Source organism: Lissotriton vulgaris, chromosome 9 (assembly GCF_964263255.1).
Source record: "Lissotriton vulgaris chromosome 9, aLisVul1.2, whole genome shotgun sequence".
Classification (NCBI taxonomy): Eukaryota; Metazoa; Chordata; class Amphibia; order Caudata; family Salamandridae; genus Lissotriton; species Lissotriton vulgaris.
In genome coordinates, this window is record NC_141697.1 from 1,103,815,039 (window position 1) to 1,103,842,871 (window position 27,833).

General features: G+C 44.8%; 1 protein-coding gene across 1 annotated transcript in view; it reads left to right on the forward strand.

The window, feature by feature from the left end:
• Positions 1-27,833, forward strand: part of ATXN7 (ataxin 7) — a 344,046-nt gene that overhangs the window by 215,561 nt on the left and 100,652 nt on the right. Inside the window, exons 6-8 of the mRNA XM_086939559.1 lie at positions 3,201-3,283; positions 25,501-25,766; positions 26,400-26,598. Coding sequence (XP_086795685.1) covers positions 3,201-3,283; positions 25,501-25,766; positions 26,400-26,598 — 548 coding nt within the window. The remainder of the gene's footprint in view (positions 1-3,200; positions 3,284-25,500; positions 25,767-26,399; positions 26,599-27,833) is intronic.

Consider the following 27,833-nt stretch of genomic DNA (forward strand, 5'->3'; position numbering starts at 1 on the left):
AGGCTGCACATGCGACCCCTCCAGGAATGCTTAGCCCATCAATGGAACCAGGCTCATGGGCATCTAAAAGACCTAGTGTTGGTGACCGGTCGTGCTTACAACTCTCTGCATTGGTGGAACCCACGAAACCTTTGCAGGGGACGACCGTTCCAGGAGCCTGTACCACAGATAGTACTGACGACGGACGCATCTCTCCAGGGTTGGGGGGCACATGTCCTCCACTACACGGTGCAGGGACTATGCGCAACAGCAGAGGATGCATATCAATGTGTTGTAGCTCATGGCGATCTTCATGGCACTGAAGGCATTCAAGTTGCACCTGTGCAACAAAGTCGTGTTAGTCCGGACGGACAACATGACCGCCATGTATTACATCCAGAAGCAGGGAGGCACGCACTCCCCGCAGCTATCTCACCTAGCCCAAAGCATGTGGAAGTGGGCCATTCAGAGGAACATCTTCCTCATGGTGGAGCATCTCCCGGGTGTCGACAACCAGATGGCGGACCTGCTCAGCAGGCACAGTCATCAGATGCACGAGTGGGAGATCCACCCGTCGGTTCTCCGTCCGTACTTCCAGCAGTGGGGTAATCCGGACATCGACCTGTTCGCCACAAGCGAGAACGCGAATTGTGCAAACTTCGCCGCCAGGTTCCCACACCCGCAGTCTCAGGGCAATGCGATATGGATGAACTGGTCAGGCAGATTTGCGTACGCTTTTCCGCCAGCCCCCCTCATACCTCTGGTGGCGCGCAAACTGCGACAGCACTCCATGACACTCATCCTGGTTGCTCCAACGTGGGCACGGCAGGCTTGGTACACCACGTTCCTGGAACTTTCAGTGGTGCCTCACCAGCGACTGCACCTCACTCCCAGCCTCCTCACGCAGAGCCATGGCGACATTCAGCACCCAGATCCACAACAGCTGAACCTTGCGATTTGGCTCCTGAGGTCATAGTTTGGATACCTGAACTTGCCTCCTGAGTGTATGGACATCATCAAGGAGGCGAGGCGACCAACTACCAGGGCCTGCTATGCGGCCAAATGGAAGCGGTTTGTTATTTACTGCTCAAACAATAACATTAACCCGTTGGATTAGATGTTGATAGACTGCTGGGATATGTGGTTTTTCCCATGTGTTTACTGCTTATAATGTTCTTAATCTTGGTGTTGGGATATACATAACATAATTTTGGACGTTTTAATGCTTTTCTGGCTGCTATGTTTTTTGGTTATAATAAACAGCGAAGAAGGGAAAAGCATAATCTGAAGCCTCCGGTCCTGACATAGAATTATCCTGCAGCTGAGAAAACTACCAAGAGCCCTGGTAGATTGCCAGCACTTAACAAATTGCCAGCAATCTCCCTTGTAGTAGAGGAGCCACTAGTCTGCAGGCACCTAAGATGCAGAGTCCAGTTTACTATGCCACTGCTCACTGACCAGCAGACGCAGCAGTCCCCCAGGAAGAGGTACCTGTGCTCCTGAAGGTCGGATCTGTCGCCTAACCAAGTGAGGACACCAGACCAAACCGAAGCCGCACAGGACCAATTCCCAGGGTACTGCGCTCCTTGCAACAGCCAAAGCCTGATTTAGTTCAGTCTGGTCTCCAACAGCACAGAGACTGAGCAGCCATTGAGGAATGTCGGCACCGCAGAGACCCACTTCAGAGTGACCCAGCAGTCCTGATTTCTGCACTCTAAACTGGCGAGACTGACAATTGTTAAGCCTTAGTACACAAAGTGCTGCAAACCTTGCCCCTCTGCACCTGAGTGCCACAGCCCTGGTGCCGACTTGTCCCTAGGACCCTTGAAACCCGAAACCCCCCGGCCCCCATTTGTGTGCTCCCGGTACCTTCCCCAAGTCTGCCTCTGCAGTCTGTTTCTAGGTGGCCTTCCTTTCCACTAGCGTAACGTGCAAAGCTACCAACCCGACAAATACTTCTGCACTCAGAGCATGTAACAAGTATCTGCTGGTGGTAAATAACTCCCATATGGAAGCATCGCTGCGAAGACGCATTTGCCGATCTGTTTTACTCACCTATGAAACTCAATATTTTAAAAAGTATTTACTTGAAAACAGATTTCTTGGTATCAACATTTTTCTAAAAATACGACCTAATTTTCTAAATTGGTCTCCGATTTATTTTGGAGCGCATGTCTCATTTATTGCCTTTGTCAGTACAGCGAATGCGTAGCACTACCCTCTGCTACGCCTAAAATCCTCACCCTCACAACCACAAAAGAGAGCATTCAGTGTGATCATTTTTGCCTCTGTAAACCAATAAGGGTTGCCTGGAGTGTTTACATAGTGTACATACCTTGTTTTGGTCCACTATATAAAGAGCCAGCTTCCTACAATTAGCATAATTTAGAGTGCAATTTCCTTTTTTTATGGTCTTGAAGAACTTTTAATAGCCCTGAAATGGTTAATTGTCCACTCCTTCTGCACTTGAAAGGTGCCATCCATTAGTTAATTGAAATAATTTCTAAAGAAAAATAAAAATGTATGTTCTGTTGTAGATCCCTCTGCTTCATAGCAAATGTCCCCAGAGTTTAAAAGATTGCACTATAAATAGAAAATATTCTTTTGGGGATGGTGTCTTTGTTTAGCTGTGTTGGAGTCCAGAACTGAAAATGTTCATAGTGTCAGAATTTGCTTCTTTGTAGCTTTCTCTGAAGTGATGAATACCTACCTTTTAAATTCAAAGAGGAAGCTGAAAATATAAGACCTTTTATATAATGAAGCTTTCAAAACTATTTCGCTGTCTCGGACAATGCAGGATTCCTTGTAAAACATATTATCTGGAACTGGTGGCTAAGTGCCTCATTTGTTGGTCTTCAATACGTGAGGTATAAATATAAACTTGAAAAAAGCCATATCAGCTTCTTTTGCTTTCCAATGGCATATGCCAACCACTTTAAGGGTAATGCATTCAAATAGACTTGCTTAAATTTTCTAAATGGCATCAGCTAACACATTCTTTGAGAATAATTTGTAGGCACATTAGCACTTTTGACGCAGTTGTTAAACTATTCGTGCTGGTTGTGTGTCAATAACTCGCACATTACATATTTCATGATTTGTTAAATGCTCTAGAAATAAAGGGTAGCTTAACTGCTTTAATTGTTGAAATTATTTATAAAAGCATTAAAGTTTGCATTTGTTGTGCATACCTTAATAGACTGTATGTGCCCATTTTTCAGAGAGGGAGTTTGATCCTGATATACACTGTGGTGTTGTTGATGTAGAAACAAAGAAGCCCTGCACTAGGTCATTGACATGCAAGGTTTGTGATTTTAACTTACATATATTACATTTGTTAATGAAAATTTAATTTTTATCAGTTAGGGTACTTCAAATTTTAAGCAGAATGTAAACCCAGAATATTTTCTGTGTCCCACTAAAACGTATATTTTTAAAACTGCAATCTTCATAGGTTGATAATGTTGTCAGTTTAGTATGAATAGCTCCTCTTCACAGTACGAGTCTTTAAGAATGCGGCCATGTTTCTGCATTATTTCTGGTTGGTGTCTTGCTGGAAGATGGAAAAAGAAGTGGATTTGCAGGTATGATCATTAAGTGGCTTTGATTACTGCAGATCTTTCTTAATGTACCAAGGAACATACTTCATTGTACAGATTAATGGGTTGGAGATAGGCTTTGTCTAATATCTTTGCATGAAATTGCTGTCTCTTGCCCTTTTTATGAGCAAGAGGCGCTTCTCTGCACTTTTTCTTCCTCTTTACTTTCCAGTCATTCTTATGTCTTTCAGAAAGATCCATATAGCAGACACAAGTGGATTGAAACTTTTATGCACCTAAATTTAACTGGGTAGTGTCATTTATTTATGTATTGCTCTTGTACTCTTTAGTAGCATTCCCTTATTGCAAATCTTAAACAACATATTTCTCTCTGGTAGAAGAAATATACAAGAAAATAAGCATACTTTTACCTTTGATAAGATTGAGTAAAAGAAAACATGCATGTGTTGGGGCATTTTTCATGACTTCCCCCCCATTTAACAGACCCTTTGCACTTAATTTGGTTTTCTCTAGTGTATGGTTTTCCAACCCACCATTGCCACAGTAACAGTTGAAGTACAGTTGAATTGTAACTACAGGTGATTATTATTATTTTTTTGCTTTTACATTTTTTACTTTTTTGAAGATAGTGACGATTTTGTTTCCCGTGCTTTATGCACATGAAAACCCTGTGGCTGTGTCTTTTCTTGCAAAAATACATTCTTCTTGCTGACACCGTATGGCTTTATGTGAAGTTGCCTCAGGACCATTGTGTCAATTCTGACAGTGTGAGGAATTTCACATCAGTAAGAAAACAGTGTGCAGTCTGAATGGACACTCTTTTAGTATACAACCTAAAATCCATTGAGGATACCACTAATTATGAAATTGGTTTAGTTCCAACATTCGAATTGAAGGTACTATTGCTAGTTTTGTGTAGTTTTCTGCCACATTGTCATCCATTTAGGTAACTTATTTTGTGTTTGTCTATCTTGTTAACTCAAGCCCTTTAAACTTTTCTGCTGTAGATTTTAGGGAATCCTTTGCTTTGATATGCACATCCACGGATTCACTAGCATACTTTTCCTTTTTTCCTGCAACGGGAAACCTTTGCAACACCCCATGGAATATCTCAGTTGTTAACCACACTATCGCCCTTTTTTAAGATCATTTTCCTTAATAAAACGGTGCAGTTTCATAGATTTTTTTTCCTTTCACAATTGGGTTTTTTAACAGAACTTCCCATTTCCCTCTTTTTAGAGTTTTTGCTAGTTTTCCCACCAATAATGCCCATGTTACTGCTATTGTCATTGTCTGTGAATCAGTTTGAAATTATAAAATGATAAATGATCTAAAATTCTCAAAGGTTGGAAGCTCATAAATTGATGTAGTGCGTTTACTTAAAAAGGGTTGAGGCTGTCCCATGGGCTGCTAAGTTTGCACCTAACTGAATTGTCTGTCGGCATTCATTACATTACATTTGTAGATTTAGGTAGCACAGCTTCTCACCCGTGAGGGTACCCAGGTATGTGCTGTCCATGGGCATGGGGAGATTAAGTGATTTGCCCAGAATCACAGGATGTTGAGCTGATGCAGAGACTCAAACCTAGATTCCCGGCTCCCAAGTCAGCAGCTCTGCCCGCTGCGCCACATCCTCCAAGATGCAGGTATAATTGTTGGAGTTCAGTTAACCTTAGTTGATATTTAAGTCCATAACTACACTACTGGAAATGGCAGATACAGATTATTCAGAGATTTATGCTATGCCTACTTTAAAGTACTTAGATGAGTATAACATAAAAATATCACCCTTTTGGCAATAAACTTGAACCACTACTGTATGTTTTTGTATTATGTGTGTTACATTTAAGAGGTTGCGCTGAAGAACAATGGAAAATTGCATCCATCTTTAGTGTTGACTGTGCACTATTTACCAATTTCCTCAGGTATTTACACCAGAGGAAGCCATCTGTTGGGTGAATCTCAATTTATGAAAAGCTTATGAATAGTTTTTTGCCTGCCATCAAGGAACACATAATATTTAGGAATGTCTCTAAAGACATGACTCGAGTATTGTATTTATGCGATTCTGAAAGTCTAAAAACATAGCGCTCCTTGACTGTACAGCAGATTTACTTACAATCATCTGCTTTCTGTATGATCTACAGTTTGAAGCTGTGCTGAAGCAATACTGAGGATATGTTCCTCTGGAGTTCATACTAGAGTGGCAAACGTAACCGATAAAGAAGTCATCCATTTATTGAGAAGAGATGCAAGTGATGCTTAAACATTGACTGTACTATTCAGAGGGAGAGATGGTAATCCAAAGCCTCACTACATAAGCCAAAATACTAACTTTTGTCAAAACCGAAGGATTAAGAGAACCCATCAATAGAGGGGACTTACTCTACTAAGGAAATGTTTCCTGCCAAATAGTGGTATCTGTGCCTGACCTACTACTACTCCTCTGTTTATCGGCAGGGCAGCCTTGCCTTTCTTCTGCTGACATTTCTCCAGTAGGTTTCAGACTAGGGTGGCTGCTTTCAGAGAAAAGGGAGCTGCCATGACCCCAGCCGTGCCCTCATGTCCTCTAGTTAGGACATTCATCATTGTTCGGATGGTTTGAAAATGTTTGCAAGGGTGATGTCCAGTCAGGCTCTATTGATTGGTCTCCAGCCAAATGCTTTGTTTGATCCGTATTTCTGTGTTTTTGTATTTCAAAAGTTGATCTAATTCTATTGCCCTCCTTATATCAGTCTTCAAATACACTTTTTCTCATTGCATAGAGAGCTGATGGGCAAAGAGGATCAAACCGCCAAAGTCTTTTTTCCAAAAGTTTAAGATTATTTAAATCTTACAGAGTCCATTCAAAGATTAGTGTGGTGCAGTTGTGCCTCACATTAAATGGTGAACTTGTAGCTGTGAACAATGAGTATTTAATCCTCGAGGAGGTAGAGAAGGATCTCCTCTCTTTTACAGCTAAGCACTGCTCAGCTTAGCGTAGGGACATCGATGGTAAAGGAATTGGGGCATCTGTTGCACTAGTCATTAACCTTAATAGTTCAGTTGTGTATTTGACATGCTTTTGGAGACTGCAAAACAGACTTGCTTATCTAAAAACCAGATAAGTAGACTTTTGTTTTTGGTTTAGAAAGTGTGGACTGTCCTTGAAGAGCAAGACCTATACTAATATTGCACATTTAAGAACCCAAGATGTTGACCTCCGCAATAGCCAGGTATTAGAGGTGGCCTGATTACGTGTCTACAGTGTTATGGTTAATGAATGAGGACATCACAATAAGCTGTTAAGTGGTGTATATATTATTTACCACAGGTCAGATCCTCACGCATTGCATAACAAGCACTGTTTTCATTAGTCTGGTCCCATCTATGACTGATGCTCTACCTCCATTAATGTTATGATCAATTCTTGCTAGTGAATGGAGACACCTTACAATTTTAAACAAAATGGACCATATTGGATAAAATATTGTGAGTGCTGCCACCTACCATTTAGATTAACACCTTAGTAATATGAAAACACCTAACACCATTCCTCCACTTTTGTGGTCTTTTTTGGTTAGTACAGATTGAAAAGTTGCACTGCTTTAACCTAATTTATGTCTAGCTCGATCTTCTTAAATAAAGGACAATGTCAAAGTCACCTTGAAAGTCGCTTAAGTGCAACTACAAGGGTGTGCTGCAGTGAACATTTACTCTGTGAGGTTTCTACAGTTCTTAGATTAATCTTTTTGCACATCATGAGCAGGAAGAATCTTCTGTTTTAGTGAGCTGCAGTTGAATATTTTTAATGTGCTACAGTTTACAGCCATCAGGTATGAAACTTTTAGGCAGTGACAATCCACATAGATACTGTATGTCATTATAATCTTATTCCCTGGCCCTTTGCATTCTTGGTGTTGTGGGTACCCTGCCGCCAGTAGGAGGTGCTGGAAACGTCATGCAAGTATTTCAGATAAGAAGATTTGGTTGACAGAGCACTACCCAAACAAGTTACTAAAGTGACTCCAGTGAGTCGACAGTTCAATGAACAATAATAGCACAAATCCAATAGTATGCATAGCCAAAATATGTTAATTCTTAAGTCTTCATCGATGTTGACCCGTAGAGACAAGAAACAAGAACAGCCGACACGTGTTTCGTTTTGAGATGACTTTTTAAAGGCTAAGATCAACACTTTGCGTCGAGACTTGTTGTGTGATGACGCTTGTAGGGTAGTGTTTAGAACGATTCGTATATTTGCCCGGGTACTGGATCAAAATAAGGGGAGTATATCCCACAGTCCGATATCAGCAGTGTGGGTCAGATACGTCCAAACAGTACAAGGCCCTTCCCGACGTGTCATTCATAAACAAACAGCAGTTCAAATGATTCAAACAAGTATAATGGATAGTTTGTAGGGGAACGTCAAAAGATGTCCTCACTTAGTAATGTACTTCTAACGCTCCCAGGCACAGGTAGCCTGTCCGGGAAAGCAACCTCGGTCTTGTCAGATCCCGCCGCGAACTCTTGTTAAGTATTGCAGATGCTTGCCTCTAACAAGGCATACATCTTCCGAATGTCTGCGCACCTTAGCCACTCTGTTTCTGCTCTGTGATGTGCATCTCTGTCCTCTTCATTAAATTAGAGTAAATAATGCTTCAGTGCTCTGCTGTGAACCACAAATGCCACATCAACTGTTTGCAGGAAGTGCTTTGCATTACCTTGGTGGGGAGGGAGGGGGCAAGGGTTGTGCAGTCACCTGGTGCACACCTGAGCAGCTCTGTGAGGTCCCTAAAAAAAAATCACAAAGCCTGCAGGAAATAAGGATGCACAAATTCTGCATCATCTTTACCAAAGTATTTGGTTTGTTTTTAGGTGGAATCATTCTCATGAACTAGGAAAAGATATTAAATGTGCGCCAAGCAGTTAGTTTCACATTCAGATCCAGTTTCCAATCCCCCCTCGAGCTAACTTCGCAAACAACATTGCAGACTTCATCAGCTTTGCAGAGCCCTGCCATAGCGCCAAACACATCTTAGATCCCCTCTTCGCATCCTTGGGCAGCATTGCGATCAACATTCAAGACCTTTCACTTGGACAGACCACTCTATAGTCCGTTTCACAATCAGTGTACCCCTCACACAGAAGAACCCTCACGGTGGGCCCAACACAGTGACAATGGAACAGCTTAACAGAGGCTGATTGGGCAAAACTAAACTTGTACCCACGGGTCTCCTGACACGCAACATTGAAATCTTCAGCAAGTGCATCACCAACCGTGCCAACACTCTGCCTCCATGAAACAAAGCCACTCAGCAGAAACTAGAACACAAGGCAGCTCAGAATGACCTAACAACACTGCAAACAAATGGAACGGAAATGGAGAACCAGCAAAGGGGAAGCGGAAATAGTATTTCCGAGCCACCTAGAGAAGGTACCACCAGTTAATGTGAGACACTAAAGGGAAGGCCCAAGTAAAAAAAAAAACTAAAGCATCAACAGCGGCAAATACATCTTCTCAATTGTCAAAGACTTCACCACACCCAAATGCTAATAGCGGGCCAGAAATGTAGTGGGTGTACAAAGTTCTTTCAAGTCTCCTGTACATTCACACTAACCGCACCTCCGGTTTTCTAGAGGCTGTGGCCTCTAGGTCCTTCTTGGTCATCATAGCTACACAACCATTGGGGATTTCAGGCAGTAGAAAAGTTCCACCAAATCTGTGGTGCCAGGAAAGGAAGCTTTGTGTTTCAGAAATTGAAGACTCTTAAGATATGCTACTGTTAGTCCATGATTAATTTATAAAAGTATTTTGTATGCTTTTACTTTAGTTAATGCTTGTAGGCTCACAAAACATCGGTGGCACAGACAATATCATGTGCTATTGAGTGAAATGTGGCAACCATGGGTGTTGTATAAAGGTTGCTGGGGGTCACATCTGTAAATACCATAGCTGGTTCCACCTTTGCCGCAGCTTTTAAAACCCCTGGCCTGATAGGTGACCTAAACGGTGCTAAGGACTCAAGTGGACTCGGCCTGAGGGACGTTAGGGCTCCTCCCTCCTTGCTTTCTGCCATTTTTATTACACCAATTGAGAGTAATAGGTTAGTTTGTAGTATGTGTGACTTTAGATAACCCTTCTCTGCTTAATACTGCCATCTAGTGTTGGGCTCGGACCTTGAAAGATGTTTTTGATGGAAGAAGTATTTTTGAGTCGCAAGGTACCCTATCCTATGGCTTCTCCCTTAGTTGGCAATGCGCATGTGCACCGACTCCATTGTTAGATTGTTTTTTCCACCATCGCATTCAGATGCATACAGTTGGGGCCACTTCACCCAATGTGTTTCAAGTCCTCAGTTTCAACCCCGCGCGGTACAAAGATTGATTGCCATTGTCGAGAAAAACACTTTATCTACATCTTTATTTAGTTTCCTCACTCTTTTGCAGACGCCTTGAAGACCATAGGAGAAGACCAGTCTCCCAGGAGAATGAGAGGCACTGATGGGAAAGAAATGAACACCCCTTTATAAAATGCCCTCAGTGTGATGCAAATTCCCCTCGACTGATCTGCACTGGTTGTGTTATTTGTGTTTTTCTCTATACTGCAAAGACACAGAGTGCACCTACTGTTTATCTTTTTGCTGCAAGAAAAGCAGCAGCAATCCACAGATACCAGATATCTTCAGCAATGTTAACCCACTCAGCATTGAGGAAGGAGAGGAGGGTGATGAAGAATTGCCTGCACACGAGTTCAGCCCAGAGATATACTTCAGTGAATCTTAGCCAAAAGAGGAGGAGGAGGAGGAAGAAGAAAGAGCACTCCATCTTTACAGTCTTTCGAATGAGTGCATGTCAAGGTGCTGAAGTGCAGCTGGACCGAAACGTTGAGCCTCATAAGAGGCTGCACATCAAGGCAGAGCATCGTCCCTTGGAGGGCCTAATTTCCTGGCCAGGATTCAAGACTGTGCCATAATCAGGGTCTCCAGCGCCACGCTCGGGTTAGCGCCTAAGTAAGGCATCCGAGCTGAAACAGGAGTCATCTGAGAGCCAGGAGTCCCAGTAACCTTCTTGCGCCCAAAAACTAGCACACTTCTCAAAGTTGAAAGAACCCATCAGCACTGGTACAACCTTTGACACCGAAGCCAACACCAGCCCCAAAAATGGCCTACGAAAATGCCATTGAGGCATAGACAGTCTTCCACTGGCTCTGATAGTTCCAAATACCAGTCCAAGATAGACTGCAAAAAGAAATGGATGTAAGACAGAAGTGTATTTTCATTCACCCAGAAACAGTAAAAATCACCTCCAGAAACACAAAGGCCTCTGAGCCTTTTCTAAAGAAGAGGAGGCTATCTTTCGAGAAGGAGCACGCTCAGACACTCCTTCAGAGCCTCCTCCACAACCAAAGAGGCTCAGGAGCACAACCACACAACTTCGTCTGTTCCACCACGTCCACAATATCTGCCTCTACCTATTCGCGATCACTCCCTTCACATTCCCAAGCGGGATCTTCACAATCCTACTGTTACAAGCAGCTACAGACCATATACCACCCTCACCATTGATTATGAACCACAATTTTCTTCTCTGCCTACAAAGACCCGTGGGCTGTTTACAATGTAGATCCTCCAGCAAATATACACACTGAGCTAATCCCACTTACGGCGTCTGTACCAGATGACCGTTTTATACCTTTGGGTAGTACAGCCAACTGCATCATACCACAAAGAATATATACACACCATCCCAGAGTTGCAGTACTCCTTGTAGAAGCACTTTCACAGTTCGGACGCTCTATGCGATTCCCTCCAGTGCTCAAGTCTGCCACAGACACCTTCAAACAGCCTTTCAGGACCTGGGTCCTGCTCACCCTCCCCGAGGAGCAGGCCTTCCTAATAGAAACACTCTCTGCACACTCCAAGGAATTCCTTCCACTGCTTAAGGCTGCCACAGGCACCTTCAAGTCCAAGAGTGAAGAAAAAGCACAACCTTTCTCCATCAGACCCTATTTTTATATCAACTATTACATTCCTCCATGCTCTCCAATGGTGCACACTGCCTATAAATGTGCTGCTTCACAGACGTAATTCTATGAAGACATTTGTGGCTCTGTATCCAATTGTAAGCCAAAAGTACAACACCATCTCATTAATTTACATTTTGATGGCGAGCACTTCTTTGGTCCACAGGTTGATCAAATGTTAGCATAAATTTAAAAAAAGATACAGAAAACGCCCTTCACATATCATCCACCTTTCGTAAGCAGCAGTAAAGGTGTGCTGCAAAAGTCCCTTCCCCATAACAACTCCAGTAATTCCAATGACCGCAGTAGTTGTACCATCAGCAAGGCGTTTGGGCTATCCAAAATAAACATATTGAGGTAAAACCTCCCACAAGGGCAGGGGCCGGGGTTCGCTTACCAAGGGGGCCTTTATCTCCAAGCATTGACTTATGACAGCACCCTAATAACACATCAGCTACATGGGGAAGGTTACAGAGGTATCTGAAAAAAACAGTTAGTTATAGATTCCTTACCTTAGAATTACCCCCAGGCGCCAGACTGGATCCGAAAAGTTTTTTTGTCAGTAGTACCTCTGCGCATCGGAAGGTGGTGTCGGTCGGCTCTGCGTCAGTCGTTGGCATTGTGTCGCCGGGATGACGCTGCGATAGCTACTTAGACGCTGCCCTCACGTGCTGAAGTCAGTTCTTTCTTTTTGCGCCCCAGTCACTTTTTGGCTGAACCTTTTTAGCGACTTTTGTCAACATTTTTTTTTGTCCTACGACTCCTGGTGCACGTAGGGATGCCCGTCTTCAAGGCTTGCGGATCCTGTTCCTGACTGATGTCGGTTACGGATCCGCACCGCGTGTGCCTTTTTTGCCTTGAGTGCGACCACGACCCCAAGTTGTGCTCCAACTGCCGTTCCATGGCTCCGAAGGCTTTGCGGAAGCGGTCCCGAAAGTTTCTTGAGCGCCGTCAGTCGGTTCCACGCCATTCGAGGTATCGAGGGAGGTCGAGGGACTGGTCGCAGAGACATCACCACTCGACTTCTAAGTCTTCGCACTCTGGGTCAGGTAAGTTGAAGCACAAGAAGAAGTAGAAGATGCATCATCGCTCTTTCGACTATTCCCTATCGGTCGGCTGATGCGACGAGGAATGTGGGCCGTACCCCTCCCGCGGCTCCGCATGCGGAGCCTGTAGGGTCGGCTCCGAGCTTTCCTCCCTTCCCGGGACCCAGAGTGACCCCTGCCCAGCTTTGCGCTTTCTACGAAGTGATGCATGCCATCTTAGGGCAGCCAGAATCCACCAGCTCGCCTTTGGGCCCCGCATACTAAGTTGGGAAACCTAGGCCTTTGACGCCAGCGGCCCTGGTGCTGCAGGCCCCCCTTGGATTCAGGTTGACCTTATTACGCCTACACTGGTGCCGCTTTCTCCGGCTCCGCTACTGCATTAGTCGGCGGTCATGCCCCCGGCCAGCGTCGACCCCTGCCTCCATTCTGACGTGAACCCAGACCGGCATCGTCCGGCGCCAAGAGGGGTTTTTGTACCCCTATTCACTCCTGGTGTCCCTTTTAGGCCAGTTTGGCACCCAGAGGATGAGGACTGGGAGGGGTCAGGTGACTCTGACTGACCAGTTGGATAGTGAACAGGACTGGAGAGATGAACTGGGGGATGCCAGTTGTCTGGACACCTTGGCATGTTGTCTCCTCGTACCGTGGCTACGGAGGAGGGAGAGTCATATGCAGTGGTGTTGCATAGGACGGCCGAAGCTCTCAACCTCGAGCTCCCTACAGTGGCGGACTAACTTCCTGACAGAGGTGCTTCAACCACAAGCGATCTCTTCTGAGCCCCTGCTACCGTTTAATGAAGCCCTCACCTTCAACCTTTTGGGCATCTGCTCCAGGCCCAACACGGTGGCTCTCGTGGATAGGATGATTGCCTGACGCCGGCTCCGGGCGACCCCATTTTCCTTTCCCAACACCCCACCCCTGAGAACTTGGTGGTCCAAGCCTCTACCTCCAAGAGTGTATTCCCTACCACTTCACCGTAGAGGGAATCCAAGAAGCTGGATCATCTTGGGAAGAAGATTTTCTCTTCCGCCAGCTTGGGACTGCAGTAGGTAAACACTGCATTTCTATTGGGCCGTTATTCCCACTATGTGTGGGACACGGTTGCACAGGTGCTGCCTCAGTGTCCGGAGGAGGCCCGGACAGTGCTCTCCCAGGCCATTGCCATCGGGAGGGATGCAGCAAAGTTTACCATCTGTTGTGGGCTGGATACCGACGACTCTCTAGGCAGGACGATTTCCACGTCGGTAGCCCTTCAACGCTAGACGCAAATGAGATCGACTGGCTTTTCTGCGGATGTCCAGAATACCCTCATGGGCATGCCCTTTGATGGCCGTCGCCTTTTTGGCGACAAAGCGGACAACACTCTAGAGCGTTTCAAGGACTCGAGGGCAATGGCCAAGTCCTTGGGCCTCTCCAGTCTGCTTTTCGCCCATTTCATGGCTACGGAAGGGGTGCCCCACTACGTTCCGCCCAGAGCCACATGCCGACGCAAGTCCCCTAACCTTCCCGCAGCCTGGGACATGGGATCCACCGCAGAGGTTCAGTGGGCCAGGCCAATAACCCCTCCCCCCCCCCCCCCCCCCGCAGCAGCTCTAACCCTTCCTAGTCTGACATTTCAGGCCTTTCAAGCGACAGTGGGCGGCAGGATTCGCCATCCCCTCCCTGGCTGGCGCACCATCATGTCGGACAGGTGGCTTTTGCAGATAGTCCGAAGGGGCTACTCCCTCACCTTTGATACTACCCCTCCTGCCATGCCACTTGAGTACCACCGTATGTCTGAGCATCACCTGGGCCTTCTCCAACAGGAAGTTACGGCTATCCTGGCCAAGGGAGCCATCGAGCGCGTTCCTGTCCCCGGACCTGATCATGGTTGTTACTCCCACTACTTGCTGGTGCCCAAGAAGGACAAGGGCCTGCGTCCTATCTTGAATCTCAGGAACATCCACCGCTTCCCCCGGAAGGAGAAGTTCAAGATGTTGACACTTGTTCTGGTCTTGTCTACCCTCGACCCTGGAGACTGGTTGGTACCGTTGGACTTGCAGGACACTTATTTTCACATCCACGTCCTGCCGGCCCACCGGCATTACCTGCTGTTTACGATAGGCCACGAGCACTTTCAGTTTACCGTTCTCCCTTTTGGCCTTACCAGTGCCCTTCGGGTGTTCACGAAAGTGATGGCGGTCATCCCAGCTCATCTGCCCAGATCAGGGGTTCCAGTCTTCCCCTATCTCGACGACTAGCTGTTGAAGGCAGGCTCGCCCCAGACTGTTTCCCACCTCCAGACTACGGCCGACCTCCTGCATTCGCTGGGGTTCTCCATCAATGTGCTGAAGTCACACCTGATCCACTCTCAGAAGCTCCTCTTTATCGGAGCGGTTCTGGACACAATGCAGTTTCGGGTTTATCATCCCGAACAACGAGTCCGAGATATTTGGGCTATGATTCCGATCTTTCAGCCTCCATCCTGGGTTTTGGTCAGGATGACTCTGAGGCTGCTGGGCCTCATGGCCTCCTGCATCCTGCTTGCCGGTCATGCCAAGTGGCATATGCAGGCTCTACAGTGGGACCTGAATTGCCATTGGGCGCAGCATCAGGGGAATCGGTCCAATTGCGTCTAGATCTCGGAGGGCACTGCACGACAACTGCAGTGGTATCTCACAAACCAGGATTGGGTCAACAGCAGATCACTCTCCCTTCCCCAACCAGAGCACACAGTGCTGGGATGGGGCGGCCACATAGGAGAGGCGGAGATCAGAGGCATCTGGTCTCCGGCAGAGTCTGGGCTCCATATCAACCTTCTGGAGCTCAGGGCAATTCGTCTTGCACTGAAGGCATTCCGTCCCTCTGGGGAAGAGTAGTGCAGGTGTTCGCGGACAACACCACCGCCATGTGGTACTGCAAAAAACGGGGCAGGGTGGGGTTTTGGATCCTATGTCAGGAGGCCCTTCGCCTCTGGACATGGCTGCAACATCCGGGCATATCCCTGGTGGTTCAGGTTCCCTGAACGCCAGGGCTGACAAACTCAGCCGCAGGTGCTTGATGGATCACAAATGGCGTATTCACTCTGAGGTGGTGCAAGGTCTCTTTCAACAGTGGGGAGAGCCTTTGTTAGATCCATTAGCCACCGAAGAGAACGCGCAATGTCAGCAATTCTGCATGTTGGAATTTCCAAGGCAGCACTTGCTAGGCGATGCTTTTTGTTGCAAGTGGAGGTGTGGTTTGGTTTACGCCTTTCCCCTATACCACTTCTGCCCAGAGTGCTGAAGAATATCAAGCGCAACCGGGCCCAATTCATTCTGGTGGCTCCGGATTGGGCACGAAGAGTCTTGTATGCTGAGGTGCTCAACATGGACGTCGATCCTCCGATCCGACTGCCTCTTCGGGAGGATCTTCTGTCGCAGCAGTAGGTGACGGTCCTCCACCCTAACCTGTCCAGCCTCCACCTCCTTGCTTGGAGATTGAGCGGCGGCAGTTGATGCCGTTTGACTTGCCTCCTGAAATTTGTGATGTAATCTTGGCAGCCAGGCGTCCCTCCACTAAGACAGCATACGCCTGCTGGTGGAACACATTTTTGGCATGGTGCACAGCAAAGGCTGTGGATCGATCTTCTTTCTGCCCCTCTTTCTGAGGTTCTCTTGTTCCTTCTCCCTTTGGCCCAGCAGGGCTCTGGGCACTATCAAGGGCTATCTTTCGGCCATTTCTTCCTTTTCTCTGCTTCCTGATCAGCCTTCTCTCCAAGTCCCCAGTTGTAAATCGTTTCTTAAAAGGCAGAACTCCTCTCTTTCCTCCTGTTCCCTTTGTTATACCTCTGTGGGACTTGAATCTGGTCTTGACCTATTTAATGTGCGCTCCCTTTGAGCCACTTCACAACTGTCCTTTGAGGCTTTTAAATCTTAAGACTGCATTCCTGGTGGCCATCACATCTGCCAGAAGAGTGAGTGAGCTCCAGGCCCTTTCTTCCAAGCCCCCTTTTCTGTCTGTACATCCTGACAAAGTTCTCCCAGGACTCGTCCATCCTTCCTTCCCAAAGTTGTCACCTCCTTTCACATTGGGCAAACCATCACTTTGCCCACCTTCTTTCCGCCGCCTCATCCTTCGAAAGAGGAAGAGAGGCTCCACTGTCTGGACCCAAAACCTGCGCTTTCTTTTTATTTGGCTCGCGCCAAACCGTTCCGGGTGGATGACCAGCTCTTTGTTGGCTATGTGCGCGCCAAGATAGGTCGGGACGTACACAAGCAGACTATCTCCAGATGGGTCATTTTGTGTATCGAAGCCCGCTATTCTTTAGCAAAGAAGGAGCCTTCAGTGGGGCTGCGCACCCATTTCACCAGGGCGACGACAAAGGATGGAGCTCCGATTAATCCTTGACCTCTGGCAAATACATCCTTTTGGAACATTTTTAAATGACAGTGCTACAGGATGTTGTCCCCCTGCTGATACAAGGCAACTTCTTGACTGCACTAACTCTAAAGGACACCTACTTTCACATTCCCATCCATTCAGCTTTGTTTCATGGTAAGTGGACAACACTGCCAGATCAAGGTGCTTCCCTTTGAGGTCAATACAATCTTTGGATTTGTGTTTTTGAAATGGGTAGTGGTAGTAGCCACCCACCTCAGGAGGGTGTACACACACCTTTCCCTACTTAGACGATTGGCTGATCAAGAGCACGGGCAGGTTGCATTGTTTAGCACACACTCAAGCTGTCCTGCCCTTCCTTCAGTTTATGATTTACAATAAAAGCCAACAAGTCGTCACCTTCAATCCCTGCGGATTCAACTATTTCTAGGGTCTGTTCTCAATGTCACTGGCAAAGCTCACCTTAACACTTAAGTAGTACTATTTTCTCTTCAGCTACTGCCTTTTTTTTGCGCCATGTTGTAATCTTCCAATCAGGATGGTTATGTCTGTCATAGGAATAATGGCTTTTCATCGCGACAGTTCCCCATGCCAGACTGCACATGCGCCCATTGTAGGAGTGCCTCTCAACCCAATAATAACAAGCAAAGGATTGTCTACAGGATCTAGTGTTAGTGTTGACATTGAACAATGCTTGCTGTCTGCAGTGGCAGACCATCAACAGTCTGCTGCAGTGGAGGGCCTTTACAGACCATATTCTACAAATGACTATCATCACATATGCCTCACTCCCAGGCTGGGAGGCACATCTTCACAACATGACAATTCAGGGTCTATGGTCGCCCTAGCAACAGGGGTTCCACATCCGTTACCTTGAGCTTCATGCCTATCACCTATCCCTCAAAGCCTTTTTTATCCCCAGAGCATTCGGGGCAAGGCAGTGTTTAAAAAAAAGAAAAAAACAGACAATATGAATGCCATGTTTTATCTGCTGAAACAAAGCTGCACTCACTTGCATCAGCTGTCATCACTGGCGCTGAAGATTTGACTTTGAGGGATTCACCATTGCATACTCCTCCTAACAGGGTACCCGCCAAGAGATGGGAGACTTTGCGGACCTGACTAGCAGGATGCCTCAACAAGTCCACAAGTGGGAACTTCACCCACTAGTGCTAATTTCAATGGTGGGGGCACTTGCAAACAGATCGCTTCGCCACACGTGGAAACGCGAAAGGCTAAAGCTTAGCCTCCAGGTTTCTACTCCCAGAGTTTACTGTGGATGAACTGGTCAGGGATATTTGCCTACGCTTTTTTTCCTCTTCCACTCTTTCCATATGTGGTAAGAAAGTAACTGCAGGATCCTAATTATTAACACCTTCATGGAAGACCTCAAAAGGTTGTTCCACCAAGGTTTCCATGTACCCCGATAAATATAGTATTCACTCGATTCTTGGGTTCTCCGTTTGAGCTAATGCATTCCTGTCCTGTGCAATATCTCTCTTGGAAGGTAGCTTTCCTTTAGATGTATACATAAGCTGCAGGCTCTTACCCTTCAAGAAGCTTTCATTCGTGCTGAAAGGAAAGTCCTTCAAACAAATCTCAACTTTCTACCAAAGGTGGTCTTCTTTCCTATTTTTCTCTCCCAGACTCAGTAGCCAAGAGGGAATTTGGTAATAGCCTAGATGTCAACAGGGCTCTAATGTATTCTATTGTGGAAACTCAATCTTTTCGTAAGTATCAACTGCTTTTTTCACTTTTTCTAAACCTCATAAAGGAGTTCCAATATCAAAATTCCGGCATAGCTAAATTGACAGTTAAGTGTATCCAAACTTACTTCCTTTAAAGCCTGAAGGTATCTCCCTGTTCCCCTTGGATTACACTCTACTAGGAAAAAGGGGAATCTAAGGCTTTCTTAAGAAATATTCCTATAACTGACATCACTAAAGCAGCTACATGGCCCACGCAGCATACTTCTACTAAGCATTACTGTGTTGATAATGTGGTCTATGAGCACGTTACAGGTGGACAAACAATCTTAAGAACTCTGTTGCAGACAACTGCACCATCTGCTAACTAGCCACCTCTTTGAAGAATATTCATTAGACTACACAAAGCAGGTGTACCCCCACCTACACATGTTACAAACAGAATGCTACCCTGTAAGCATGTGTTTGGTTTGTAGTCCGTAGTGATACAGGTTTCTATACCTCTAAACCCCCACCCGACCCCCACACACATTCCTGTAGTCAGTCTATTTGCATTTTTTCTGTAACATTAACTGTTTATCTTACACACATTTTGTGTTATCGCCATATTCCTCATTATTCACCACTCCATACTTGCAGTCTCCTGTTTTGCGTAAAAGAATGAATGGAGTTTGTGCCCGTGAGCATTGCCAACTAAGGGAGGAGTCACGGGTTACCTTGTGACTGAGACTTCTTCGAACACAAAACAACTTGAAACGCCTGAGCCCAACAATAGATGGCTGGAGTATCCAGAGCATGTGAATCTACAGGCAGGCTACAAACAGATGCTTACAGGAGTCAAGCATATTCCGTATTAACCTTTGCTGTAATAAAAAGGACCAGGAGCTGGATGTGTAGGCCCTTCTTAGGGCAGGAGGTGACACACCTCTGCCCAGGATGCGCATTGTTTCTGTTCCCAGAGAGCAGGGGCTCTCCACCCAGGGGTCCAGAAACATGTCTGGCTGTGGCTGGCTGCCTGCAGCCAGTCAGAGACCACCCCATAGTTGGTAGGTTTGCAGGGGGCACCTTTCAGGTACCCTCTGAGTACATGTTAAATCTCACACTGGCATCAATGTGGATTTGAGAGGAGTAGTTTGGTACTGATCCAGTGGCTTACCACCAACAACAAATACTCCACTACCATATACTCACCTGGATCCATAAACACACAACCACAATTTGAGTAAACCGCTGGAATCAAAGTTTATAATTTTTCTCCACAGTTTTCAAGATTAGTTATTCAATACTCCTAACTAACCTTTTACTGATCAAAAAGTTCTTCCCTCTGGTCGATGGACCATTAGTTGAACTAGTTGATGGTGAAAATGACATAAGCTAACTTGTTCTCTATTCAATATAAATAACCAAAGACTCAGGAAAGTTTTCAATCTTTATCTAAACTTCAAACGCATGTGAACCATCTCAAATACACAGTGCAGTCACCATCTTTCTTAGGAGAGAAAATTCAATCAATTCATCAAACGAATACTTTGGGCTCATGCAATGATCAATGCTAAGAAAGGGATAGGACAGAGAGAAAAGAACATCTGCAAATAGCGTGAAAATATATTCACCAAGAATGGTGTGAAGACCAAACCCCTGGCCAAAGTGCAGGTATGGGTCCCCCAGGATAGATCAGGCGACAAAGACTTCAGGACAGGAATCAGGACAGGATAGATGACCTCTATAGAACACTGACGATTGCGTAGCATCCCTCTCTGACACTTTCTTCCTCCTCGAGATTCTTCCACGATCTTCTTATCTAACCCAATTAAATTAGGATAGAATGTTCTGCATTCGGTATTTCATCAGTATCTCACAGCATCTCTCCCAGAAACAGCACCTTAAATTGCACTAACTAACTAACTAAGGCTATCTCAATTATACCTTTCTTTTTTCCATGTACTACCCACTAAAGTTTCAATATCTTAAAAATACGAAATCTAATTAGTCAGGCAATGGGGGGCGGTGGGGGGGTGATTGTCACACCATGCTTACATGACATCTAAATCAGTTTGTCCATTGTTCACAAACCCATCCCCTTAATTTTTATTCATAAATTTTATTTCACACCGCTCTCACATTTATTTGCTCCAAAATTGTATACATGTCCACATCGTTGAACTTTTCACCGTCCGTTCCCAAGCTAGGACATTTTGCGACCTTGGCTTTCGTTGAACTTCAGTCATCATTCCGGGTTAACTTTCAGTAGTCACGCACAGTTGACATGTGACTCTACTTACTTCAGTTATACATGAGGCCCAATACGCACTAGTGATAACGTCAAAAAGACAGATGTTACTTTTAAAAATAAATGGTTTTTTCACTGTATACCACCCACCTCTACTCTATCCCAGTTTATTTATTAGACTTATCCCTGTGTTAGCTTTAATAAAAAACACTCAATTTAGTTCCAACAAGCAGATGCCAAGCACACGAGTCTTCAAGACTCCATTTTAGTGTCTTCTGGTCATGCGCAAGAATTTCCCTCCAAGCGAGTCATACTGTGTAGATGCAGTTGACGCATGTGCAGTAAAGATTTCCTGTTTGAAAGCCGTTTTAGTCCTTGGTTCATGTTATTATTAGTAAACACATAAGCAAGCTTCACTAACCCGCGTATTCGTGTGGTGAGCATTAGTTTTAGACAAAACAATTTTAATAACTTGTTAGTGACTTAAAGGAGCGGATTGCTTCTGAGCAACTCTCTTTTCTACAAGTCCTTGCTCCATCAGTACCAAAGACTCCTGTGTCCAGTAAAGCCATCATGGTGCTGTGGAACTAGAGTAGTCGACTTTCCATCCCATGTACTCTCTATGGCTTCATTGGCACATACAACATTAAGGAATGGACCCTAATATTGTAGGGACATACCCTAATATTGTAGGGACATAATTGCTTGTGCAGATTTGGCCTCACCTTTGGTATATTGCACCCTGCCTTAGGGCTGTAAGGCCTACTAGAGTGGTGAATTACCTATACCTTAGGCAGTGCTGGCTGGCATGGCACCCGGGCAGGGTGCCATGTCGACTTTGTCATTTTCTACCTCACAGGGGCATGCAAGCTGCAAGTGCATGGTCCCAAGTGAGGGGGTTCCAGGGATCCCTCTTCAGCCCCTTGGTACTCAGGGTACCATTTACTAGGGACTTAAAGGGGGCAGAAGTACCAATTTTTTATATGTTTTAGGGAGGAAGCACTGGCACTGAAGACCTGGTTGGCAGTGACCCTATGCACCACAATTGAAACCACATCAAAACCAGTCATAAAGTGAGGGCTATTATGTAGAATGTGGCACCTTCTCACAGTAATGTTTTGCTATGGCATGCAATCTGTGATGTAACATGTGGGAAGAAACAGCTTTAAAAAGACTTTCTAGAGACACTTTTAAAGATGTGACAAATACTTACCCCACTGCAAAAAGCAAGCATCCGGTTTCATTGGTCGGACACCATTGGAAAAACAAAAATTTTAATGTGAGTCTATTGCTTCTTTTGTGTGCAAATGTATGTTAAAATAGTTTGTAAAATGCACTAATTGATGACCCCATTTGTTACAACATTTTCTCTGGAGGGCAACCCCTCCACTCCAAATCCTCATTAAGAGGTCGGTTTCTTTGCTTGCTCGCTACAATTCAGGTCAAATATTACAACCCCCCACTTTCAACCAGCTGCCCCTGCTAGAACAAAATGTAAACCCATATCTTGGTGAGCACAGTTTACTTTCTGCAGTTTCCACTAAAGCTAGGACATTCCCCTTTTGTCAAATAAATAAGCATTGCAACTTTCTCTTTTCTGATTAGATTAACAAAATGAAATAAAAAGCACACATTTTTAAATAAATTCTACATTCCAATATTGCAAATACTTTTAAAAGTTTGAATAACACCTTCATCTCCTTTCTTTATATCATGAGTGATAGAGAAAATAATCATAAATAAAAGTATATTAACAATAAGGAATAATTTAAGCCAGTAACATAGCTTGCATTCAATGTTTGGCCTCTATCAATACATGTGAACAAAACTATTTATTTTAATCCTTTTTTTGTACACCTCAATATGATGCATCATTACATTTAATGTTTTAGTATACCCTCTGCGACTCGTGGCTCGAGGTTTGCCGCTGCTGGGACTGCGGGAGGACCAGAGGATATTCTGCCCACTGCCAAGACTATTTGCATCACTTTCCTTCCTTGTGGGGAATCGCCGGGTGCGGTGGCCAGGGACTGCGAGTACCAGCATTCCCTCCCACTTCCTGCAGCTGGTACTCTCCCCCGGCCGGCCCCGCCTCCTGCTTGCTGCCTGTGAAAACCTCTCGCCGCCCCCGCTTCGCGGGAGCGACTCGCGGCTCGAGGTTTGCCGCTGCTGGGACTGCGGGAGGACCAGAGGATATTCTGCCCACTGCCAAGACTATTTGCATCACTTTCTTTCCTTGTGGGGAATCGGCGGGTGCGGCGGCCAGGGACTGATAGTACCAGCATTCCCCCCCACTACCTGAAGCTGGTACTCTTCCCCGGCCGGCCCCGCCTCCTTGTCCTATTTAAACAGAACTTGATCCCGTCCCGCGGGACGCGCGCGGGGCTAAGCCCAGGCCCTCTACGGCCGGATAAGGATGGGACGGGCCACCCCCTTTGGCTGCCTCGCTGAAGGCCTACTATTACGTAGGGAAAGACCCTTCCTATTTGATCGGTCTCCATATTTGTGGACTTTTCCATACACCGCCGCCCTATATCCCTCTATCACTATGACCTCCAAGGGGGACCAGTTAATTAGCGTAGCAGGTATTGGGCAGACGCTTACTCTGTTTGAGGAGTTAAACCTCCTATGTAAAACTAACTACGCTACGTTACAAACTCCTCCTGCGCCCAAAAGCGCTAGTACACTACCAGTTAAGGCTACACCCCTAGACCCCCTCTTATTACTTAACAAAACCTCCAGCCCGATCACCCAAAGTATAGACCCCCCTCAGGTCCCACCTGGGAAAAGGAAGTATAACGGTGTCAATCAAGGAGGAAATGACCCAAAAATTGAGCCCAAGCCCATCCACTGCTAATTCCTCAGTGATTCCACCGACTGTTGAATATCCAGAGTTCTTAACATCTACTCCCCACTTGCACATACTACCCCTTATCGAACAACTGGTCAGCTCTATGATAGCTCCGCTGTTAGAAAAAATTAACATGTTAGGGGATAGGCTCGCTGATATAGAGAAAGCCATCAAGTCTAACCCGCTGGTTGACAAATGTAGTGATACATCTAATCGCCCTAAGCCACCTCCTACTTACCTAGGCACTATACCTCTTGTGCAGGATAAAAGGCATCAAACACAACCTGCTGGCCCTAGTGCATCAGGGCAAAAAACAGACAAACGCCCTGCTAAAGCTTCCACCCCACAGCTAAACGCACCTAGAGTAGGTCATAACAAAGTTAATTCCATTCATTTACCACCGGAGGCGGCCCCATACGTGTGCATTCTTGCGGGTGTACCTGCTCTTCCACCTGGAAAAACAGAGAGACAGCACGATTTACTCAATAAAACCAAATTCTGGCTGTCAAAAAATAGGCCACTGCCTCGTCATTTATACGGAGCAATAAGGAGCGTCAGAAGGGTGGACTGGTTGGGCTCCCTTCCCAAAGATGTTGCGGGGGATTTGGTACTCATGAGATTTAGAGACGGAAATATCGTCCCCTACTTTAAAACTTGGCCGCCACAAGTAAGAGACGGCTCAATATCCTTATGGGACCTACATGATTTTTATCCCAAAATTCCGTGTCTTCCTCCTCTTCTGAAAACATACCCTATGTGACAGGTTTCACAAAATGCATCATGACCTTCTGGGAAACATCTGGACATGTAAAAATGACTAACCATGTACCCTTATGACTAACCACAAACACCTCTGATACTGCTTTTATTATAATTCGGATTGTAAATTGTATGTATTATGAATTTTTATGGTTTCGTATCGCATAAACCGAATAAAGTATTTTGATTTGATTTGATACCCTCTAATAAATTATCGTAGTTTGTGAAATTAGTGTTCATGTAATATGTGTGTACGTGGTGTTTCTCTAGGGCAAAACTAGCCAAAAGGTAGTGGAGCGCAGCACAGGCTACAAAGAAAAACAAGTAATGCCCCTCTTGCATATCATGTCAGCACCCTAATATGGTAGTATATAAAAATAGACATTTACCTGTGTTGTGTTATAATAATCATACAGTTGCTGTGAAACATCGGCAATGTCAATTGTGAGGTCATCAGGGTGAAGGTCATATTATCACTTCCTAGTAACATTCTGCATCAAAGTTCATATGATGTCACTCTCTATTATGACATTAAGGCCAAAAGGTGCCACTTTCACTATCCGTGGTAAATGAGTGTACAGATGTCTGTTTTCTTTTCATGATTCCCTTTCAAGGGTAATTGTATTCCATCATTGTTATAGTTAGAGCTGTTCTTTTCTATACCCACTTAGATGCTAAGGAATGCATTTGTGCATTTGATTCCATGGTCCTTTGATACTAGTGGAAACCATTGACCTTTTTTGTGTCTGAACTTGTGTTCAGATTTATATTAACGTTTGTAGAATTGAGTTCTACTTGCGGTAGCAGAGTGTTGTCGGTATTTTGATGTTGGCCTAGCCGAATAGCATCATGTATGATGGATAGTTTTGGAGGTCTACAAAAAACACTAAATATTTCCTGTTTAAAATGACTTTCTACAAAGTGAAGTTGGCAAATTTTGCTCTCTGATTCCCCAATGTGATTTGTTTAAAAAATAATAATAATTTTAGTCTTCTCTGTTTCCAGACACATTCCTTAAGTTACCGGAGGGCTGTTCAGGGTCGACGAAAACGATTTGATGTGTTGTTGGCTGAGCACAAAAGCAATACCAGGGAAAGGGAGTTGCTTCGCAACTCTGAACATCCTCCTCCGATGCCGGCTCTCAGGGAACCACATCCCTCGCCTTCTAAAACTTCACAGGAACTGCACCAAAATTCTCATGGAGCTACTTCGTCAGACTCCAAGCATTCATTACCTTGTAAACCCAAACCCGTCAACCCCAGTCTTCCAAGGTAAGGAAAAGCTACAAAACATAATACTACTTTTACTCAGAACGTAATTTTGAATAAAATACCACTGTTAGATGTTTGAATTTATGGGTTACACTTTTGGTGTTCTAATTAGTATGTGGAGCTACTAGAGATGCTGTTGCGTGACGTGACTGTAGCATTACTTTTCAATAATCAGTAAGTTCTGTATTTTCGAGGGCGGGTAAATCTATTATGAGCATTGGGGAATAATGTCGCCAATAGAGAGCTAAAGATTGAGTGCTAAGAAAATACTCTATACTAGTTAACGCAAATCATTGGGAAATATTAAGCTAACCCGTGATATCTCTCAAAGAATAACCTCTTTGCTAGCCAGTGTAATGGTACATTGGTCTAAAGTTTGAAAAACCTGTATTGATCTTTGTGTTCGGATTAATTTTGTGGTTGTTTTGTTTGTACGTATTGTATTTAAATACTCCTCTTAAGGTAGCATAGCTATATTTCCAGGAACCTCACATGCATAAGCATTTCTAGTTAGATTTGTGCTTTGTAGCTTTGATCATTTAAGTAGAGGTTTCTTAAACAGGAACTCCGCTCTGGGACACTTTCAGGATATGGTAATTTTTGCTTAAAATGCAAGTACGTTTGATCCTTTAGGCCTACAGGGAACCCAGTGCAGCACAGCGGAAACCCTCCCAGCGACTCGCCATCTGTCCATGAATCGCCACACCCTGTTGTGCCTGCAGTTGATCCAGCCTCTCGGCTATCTAGTGATGACGGGGAAGGTGATGAAAAAGAAGAACTTTCTGAAAAACTGGACTGTCATTATTCAGGTCATCACCCTCGACCTGCAGCTGTAAGTTCACCATTAAATCTTACTTCTAGTTTTAGCACTTTTGTATTCTGTCCGATTCAGTACCCCAAATCTTTTGAACTTTCTGAGAGGTGAGATTTTAAGATTACAAAAACTGTAAGACTTAACACGCAGCACATCCTGGGCTGTATATATACCCTTCTATCCTTTGTCAAAAGAAAGCATTTGATGATTTGAAGATGGTACAGACATCCAGTTATGATGAGAGAGACTGCCAGTTGAGTATCCAACATTGCATGTTTCATGGTGGATTACTGGATTTCTCCACCATACGTCATCCATCAAAACAGTTGTAAGAAGGAAGAGTTTGGGGTCTGGAAAGTATCAAAATAGCACTGCATGTTGGGAAATAGCTGTATCTAAAATGCAATTAGAAAACTACCATCTAAATTTCTGAAAGGTTGTGTGAGCATGAAGGGCTGCAAACCTGCAAATCCCTGGTAGATATTACAGTGGAGCATCTAAATACGGATTTAGCAGGAATTGAAGACTGAAAAAAGTATGTTTATACTATGCAAAGTGTTTTTTTTCTCATGTGAATGTTTCTCTTTTTTTATTATTAAGCAGACTAAAGCCCAATTGTTGTCTGTGTGTTTTACGTAGTGCAGAGTATTACAGAACAACCTCCCCCGCCACTCCAAACAGTGAAATATATTGTAGCGAGTTGGCAAATAAAAATGCATGGTATACAACTATGTATAAAATAATGTGGTACAAGATGAGCATCACACAGTCATACTACAGAAAATATAGAACAACCAGCCAAAGATAGTGAATTTTGTATAGTTGAGGATTAGCATAATCCATTATGAGAATCTCACTGTGGCCATCACTGGACCATTCAATTGGCAGACCTTTAGACAGTAACGAAATATGTACCAGATGCGTCCAAAGATAGAGATAGCGTCCCAAAGATGGGTTGATTGTAGTATTGCTCTCAAGTCCAGCCCAAGTAATGGGTAAGAACTAATATGGAGATTATGTCTTTGCTCTTTAGTCTGAAATTGGGCTGAGAGCTGACAGAAGCAAGAAGATAATGGGACTATTTAGGAGGCATTGTTGGAAGAGTTGAGTTTTTGTCTCTGCTTTGAAGACCTCATGTGAGGCGCTGTGTCTGACAGGTGAGGGACCGACGTTCCACCACCTGAAAACACATTTTGATAAGACTTTTTAGGGCTCGCCTGCCAATGCGTTTGCACATTGAGTTTGCGAGACAT